The following is a 6,560-nucleotide window of genomic DNA, read 5'->3' as shown; positions in this document are numbered from 1 at the left end:
TGACGTCACCGCCCAGCTCATGACCTTTGAAGTCGTAAGATTACCAGTCCCCAGTTATAAAGGAATGCACGATAACAACCGTCACAACCCACCTGAATATCCGGTTTACTTCCTGTATACATAGCTGAGCGCAGGCTGATATTCGGCTCATATTCAATGTTAACGTTAGGCCGTGTCTCCGACAGACACATTAACAAGGTAGCCTATTTCGGTCTTTATGTCTTGTAGTAGTTAGTAGTAGTTGTTGTTGTTGATAGTTGCCATAACAACCACCCCTGTCGGAAAGACGTGCACACGCTGGGTAGGAAGAAGCGTTGTTGTCCCGGAGGCGATATTTTTTTTGGATGATGGCGAAGGCTATGCGAAGGCATAACCCGCCCCTCTCTGCCTCTGATTGGCCTAGCGTCAAACTTCCATCCAAACACATTCGCTTGGCTATCCTGCATTACATCTCTTTCTTCTTCTCTGTTACAGTCTGTGGTCAGACCGTCAGACTCAGTGGGTCAGACAGACAGACAGACAGACATACAGCAGTTACGCTTGCTAGCCTGCATGAAAGACGCCAGTGTGTTTATGTTTTTAATATAGTCATATCTATGGTTTATAACGCTGCCTGCCACTAATCAGAGGCAGAGAGGGCCAGGGGTGGGTTATGCCTTCGCTATCATCCGAAAGAAAATATCGCTTCCGGTAAGCTAGCTAGCTAGCTAATGTTAGCTGCTGGTTGGTTGGCTAGCGAATGTTAGCCGTTAGCCTCGGGGGGAGGAAGTCCATATATGGTCCATCTGGTCATGGGTCACAGGACATGCTGGTTGGTTGGCTAACTAGCGAATGTTAGCCGTTAGCCTCGGGGGGAGGAAGTCCATATGTGGTCCATCCGTCATGGGGCACAGGACATTACGTCATCACAGTATAACGCCAGATCTGAGCCAGCCAATCGGCTGGCTCAGATCTGTTCAAATCTGAGCCAGCCAATCGCGTTGTCCTGCGATGTTTGGGACGTGTATAAAAGGCGACTGCTGACCGGGGTGGGTGGGGGGAACCAGGGGAGAGCCATGGGGGAGAGAGGGGGAGAAGAGGAGGAGGGGAGAGGGGGGGGAGGAGGGGAGGAGAGGAGAGGAGCGGGGGAGAGGGGAGGAGAGGAGCGTGGTGGGCGAGGGGAGGAGAGGAGAGAGGGGGAGGGGAGAGGAGAGGGGGAGAAGAAGAGGAGGGGAGATGGGGAGGAGAGGAGCGGGGGAGAGGGGAGGAGAGGAGCGCGGTGGGCGAGGGGAGGAGAGGAGGGAGGGGAGAGGAGAGAGGGGGAGAAGAGGAGGGGAGAGGGGTGAGGAGAGGAGTGGGGTGGGCGGGGGGAACCAGAGGCGAGGGGAGGAGAGGAGAGGAGAGAGGGGGAGAATAAGAGGAGCGGGGTGGGCGGGGGGAACCAGAGGAGAGGGGAGGAGAGGGGGGGAGGAGAGGAGAGAGGGGGAGAAGAAGAGGAGAGGTGAGGGGGAGGAGAGGAGCGGGGTGGGCGGGGGGAACCAGAGGCGAGGGGAGGAGAGGAGAGAGGGGGAGAAGAAGAGGAGGGGAGAGGGGGAGAAGAAGAGGAGGGGAGATCACGGATGTCGCTTGAGATGCAGGGGAGAGACTACACAAGCACCAGGTTGGTTGAAAATCTTAAATTAAGGTGCTTTGTGCTACTGGCCCCAGGTTGCTAGGTAACGGGTCAAAATACTTCATACGTCATCAACACGGGTCGGGCCCATCGTCACCGGTTGTGCGTCCATGCGCACAGGCAGGCAGGCAGATTTCAGATGCTATCGTGTAAATAAAGACAGTAAAAATGCCTATGAAAGGAAGGTTTCCGATCAGAAGAACCCTGGAATATCTCCAGAAAGGCGATATCATCTTTAAAAACAGAGTGAGGGTCATGACGGTGAATTACAACACACATGGAGACCTCAGCGACGGAGCAAGGTCAGCCACGATTTAGCAAACTAGCTAGTGCAGGATCAACCCACCGACACTCGTCTGCCTACTTTATGTACAGAGTAGATATGCGCCTTTTAGGCTAATGTACTTATGTATATGCCGTGCTAGTGTCAGTATCATAACGTTACGGAAGCTCATTGAGGACATAACACATGTATTTACTGTACGCCGTTTATGTCGAGAAACAATATCTTCCTCCTCCCGACCCCCCCCCCCCCCCCCCTGTTAATTTGCACATATTTATTATTATAGATAAAAGCTTAGCCAGGCAAATGGGCGTATTAAACAATGACAATAAACCATTCCTAATTTGTGCACCTCTCCCTGTTATTTGCAGAAAGTTTGTATTCTTCAATATTCCTCAAATCCAGTACAAAAACCCATGGGTCCAAGTAGTGATGTTCAAGAACATGACGCCTTCATCGTTTCTCAAGTTCTACCTGGGTGCGTAGTCCCGTCCTGCTGTTTGGCCTGTGTTGGATTCTAGATCATGCTTTAGTGGGGTTCATGGGCTCATCTTTTACTCTTCCTTTCTCTCTTGCAGATGAAGCGGAGCAAGTGCTCGTGGATGTGGAGGGGAAGGACCGCAAACAAATTGCACAGCATGTAAAGAAGATTCTAGGCAAGACAGAGTAAGACAACCTCATTTACTGATAACTGTCATGACCATAATAGGCCAGGGATACTCAACTTGCTTTGCCCGGGGGCCACTTTCGTGAAATGATAGAAGGCCAGGGGTCAGTTAATAAACAAACAATATACATTTTTCTGTAGCGGATTGTAGGTTTTTGGGGTGTCAGCCGGAGATAAGTCTGACAATGTGCACACCGGATAGTTAGTTAGGTGAAGTACATACGTGCCTGGGTAGCGAGCAGATGGCGGTATTTGACAATTTAGCAGCTAAATCATAGATTATTGAAAGAGATTCCATATTCCAGACTGAAATGCTATAACAGAAGTGGAGGATTGGCCAGAATGACATGAACAGTTGGACACTTATTCAGCCGGTATCTTGCATGTTGCGTTCAGGTGCACTGTAAAAAAAATTGTTTTTGTTTTTTGCAATTCCATCGCAGGCCACATGGGGGCACATGTGGCCCGCGGCCCACAAGTTGAGTATCACTGATATAGCCTATCTGTATTGCAAGATGATGTAGCGAATGGTTATGAATGGCCATAGGCATGTCATGATGAAAAAAAGTGTCATCTTTAATTCAGATATGAGTTGAGGAATCCCATGTTAGCTGATCACACTAAAGTATTATGGAAAGCTCGCCGGTACATTGGACATTTTCTATTTAATCTCTAGTTCACGTTTTGTAGATTGAGTGGATGAGCTGTTAATTTTGTTGTTTTTATTTACCCCCCCCCCCCCCCCCCCCCCTCTGCTCACAGAGACGTGTTGCAGGCAGAGGCTCTAGCCAAGATGGAAGCCTCCAACCCTGCCAACTTTGGTCCAAAGAAGTACTGTGTGAAGGAGTGTATCTGTGAGGTGGAGGGCCAGGTGCCGTGTCCTGGCACCACTCCACTGCCCAAAGAGATGACTGGCAAATACCGCACCCAGATGGCTGCTTCGCAGGACTGAGAGGCTGAAAGAAGAGCAGACTGTGGCTGATTCAATGGACACTTATTATGACAGTCTGACATTATTCTGTATGTTTGATTTTGAACATTCTGGCACGTTGCTTACTTTTTTGTAAATAGTGTTTATGAAATGGTCCACACAATGCTGCGGGCTGTGCATGAAGACGAAGGCCTCATGGACTGAGGCCATTCAGATCCTCCAAGCTATCCTAAAGTCCAATGAGCACCACTAAACTAGCAAATTGATGTTTGGGCAGTTAGTAACTGTGGGCTAGGTTTGGATAAAATAACATCAAACCATGTATTTGCACCTTGTCTGGCCTGGTGCAGAACCCTTGATTTGAGTCAAGGTGTGATGTTTTCATAGAATGTCACGGTTCTACTGAATATTGATTGCAACATTCAAATTAAAAAAAAGTTTAAACTTATGTGGCTATCTATAGTAACTAGCTTATGGTTTTGCTCCATATTCCCACAAGGGGTATTTCAACTGTAAATAATTGCAACCAGAATATTCTTTCTAATGATCAACTTCAGATCAGTGTTTTGTGTAGTTTATATATACACACACAAATTGGTAAACTCAATGAGGAAAAATACAATCACACATTTTAGTGTAGACATTTTTTTTTAATTAAGTGCGGAGATGGAATCTTCTAAAGCGGATAAATTGCCTGATGGTCTTCTTGAGTGTCCAAACATGTTTTCATTTTGCAATAAAAGGAATCTTTAATGCAGAGGTTGAACCTAATCGCTTCCCAACTTAACAGTGAACTGCTAAAATATATTATATAAAAAACGTGTTATTCACATTTGCCACAATAAATCATTTAGAGTTTGCGTTATTTTGCTTAAACATATTCTGCTGTCTGACAATATAGATTAGCGGTGTGTGTGAGATCAACAGCCACCACAAAATACTGCTTGGTCTACGGAGAGAAATAGGGACGTTCTGAACGATAACGCACTATTGCAATGCATTCAGATTCATATATACTTAGCAGCACTGAGTGCTAATACTTGCTGGTACTGTATTGATTTAGTGTTAATATATCTTTCTAAATTTTGCTGTGACCTAAGGTTGGTGGATCAAGAGATGGGATTATTCTTGTCTTATTTACTGTCTTCTTGTTGCCTATAATGTGCTGAGTGACACGGTTAAATCCGGTTTACAACTACTGTAAACTGACTTATTAGTTGAAACTATTGAATGAATAACATGCTTTACGTTCAGGTCAAGACATGGCAGATAGCATCGGACGAGAGTAGTGTATTCAGAGGTCACAGCTTTTATCATCAGTATGTCACAATTGTAAAAACTATATGAATGCAGGAAGACAGGCCAAGCCACAGGCTCCATAGAAAGACCGACATCAAATAGCACTTGACAGATACCATGAACACACGAATCATGCAACCTTACTCAAAGCTAGGCTAACAACCTTACTCAAAGCTAGGCTAATGCAACCTTACTCAAAGCTAGGCTAACAACCTTACTCAAAGCTAGGCCAACGCATTTATCCTGTGCTTAGTTTGGATCAATAGTACCACTGGAAACCAAATAAGAGCACAACCTGACCTTTAGGGGTTTGGGGGAAGGGGGGGATTGTTCACTTGGCTCACTGTGGCATTCACCATGCACTTTCTGTTGAACAGAGGTCCAACCAGGCCAAGGCCGCCCAAGACAGTGAGACAAACAAAATGATACAGTATGACCCAAACACTGTAGGGATGATTTCAAATCAAACATGCATTAGGACACAGAGTGTAGCCTATGCGTTAACGTGTCAATTTGTATTGTTTGTAAAAAATGACAACTTTCACTGACGGAAATTAGCAGCTGTTACACCAAACTGTTACTAATGAGCACACTTTCACGACTTATGAGTTACTGTTACAATTATGCAATCCTGTCGTGGATTTTGCATTGCAGATGGTGTACCTTTGACTAGGTATATGATTAAAGATAAACACATTTCCTTGTGATCTTATCATAAAGATCCGGTTGTCGGTGGTGTCTGACGGTCACATGACCTGTTCTTGTGCACACTGTGCCTTGTGCTTTTCCCATTCAAATCTATTCAAACAAAGGGTCACCGGGTCTTTCAAGTGGTGAGTGATTGAATTACTAATTGAAGTATGTGATAAAATATGATGTAACATGATGCATTTCATGGCCAGTGTCCTCAAAGTGCTAGGCTGCCAAATCATGGAACATATACCCAATTAAGGATAATTCAATTTGTTTCTGGCTGGTTATTTGGCCTGAGAATAGTTAATGGCCAAATTTTAACTGTCATGCATGGTTTGGTTCTTTGGTATTAGTAACATGAACAGCAGCAAAACTTTACTAATCACTAATAAATTGTCGTCGGTGCAAATAGCAAGATGTCTCTAAAATTGGTTAAATTAACTTAATTTAGCACAAAACAAAGCACTGCTGTTGATTGAAGATTATTTGAGGTGGGATTTTGAAACTTCAGTTGCCACAACTGAACTCCGTCCCATTTGTTTGTTCTTACTCATGGATACATTTTGCCATTTTTATAGCAATTGAAAGAGCCAAAGCACCGAGACCACAGACTGCAGACTACAGACTACAGACCACAGACTGCACTCAACTCAAAGAATCATCTGACAGACAGGCCCCATGAAAATAAAACAGAAATCATCTTTTAGGTTACATTCTTCCCTTATCTTCGTTTGCACCATAGACTGTGGTTTGCACTGATAAAACAGAGTTAACAGTATAGGTCGAAGCAACAGTTGCCAACATGCCCGCCTCTACGAATGGAATGTTACTTGCAGTGCTTGCAAATGGAGGGAGTCACTTCAGACTAGCGAGATCGAGTCCATCGCCTACTTAGTTTTAGGACTAGCCTAAACCTTCGGTGGTGCAGCTGACCTCACCCAAACCAAAACCACCAGGCTCATTAGTCCTGTACAGTGAGCTAGCCTTGCAGAGCTGGATGGACAACCTTGTAAGTAGCAGGTGATCAGGGGTTTAG

The 6,560-nt window shown here is 45.3% G+C and overlaps 1 protein-coding gene across 1 annotated transcript; it reads left to right on the top strand.

The window, feature by feature from the left end:
• The first annotated feature begins 1,770 nt into the window (after positions 1–1,770).
• mrps25 (mitochondrial ribosomal protein S25) lies at positions 1,771–6,492 on the top strand. Its single transcript, XM_083638409.1, has 4 exons — positions 1,771–1,953; positions 2,306–2,412; positions 2,513–2,600; positions 3,364–6,492. Exons 1-4 carry the CDS (start codon positions 1,820–1,822, stop codon positions 3,551–3,553), a joined length of 519 nt encoding a protein of 172 aa, XP_083494535.1. The 5' UTR covers positions 1,771–1,819; the 3' UTR covers positions 3,554–6,492.
• Positions 6,493–6,560: the final 68 nt, after the last annotated feature.

The sequence above is a fragment of the Poromitra crassiceps genome (assembly GCF_964638095.1).
Source record: "Poromitra crassiceps genome assembly, chromosome: 6".
Classification (NCBI taxonomy): domain Eukaryota; kingdom Metazoa; phylum Chordata; class Actinopteri; order Beryciformes; family Melamphaidae; genus Poromitra; species Poromitra crassiceps.
The sequence above is the reverse complement of the archived record's forward strand: the minus strand, read 5'-3'. Positions and strand labels throughout refer to the sequence as shown.

What these genes read in the sequence shown, in the direction of transcription:
- mrps25 (XM_083638409.1), top strand. Translation starts at nt 1,820, where the DNA reads ATGCCTATGAAAGGAAGGTTTCCGATCAGAAGAACCCTGGAATATCTC. An exon ending in GTTTCTCAAGTTCTACCTGG is followed by an intron (nt 2,413 to 2,512) that starts GTGCGTAGTCCC and finishes TCTCTCTTGCAG; the next exon opens with ATGAAGCGGAGCAAGTGCTC. An exon ending in AAGATTCTAGGCAAGACAGA is followed by an intron (nt 2,601 to 3,363) that starts GTAAGACAACCT and finishes CTCTGCTCACAG; the next exon opens with AGACGTGTTGCAGGCAGAGG.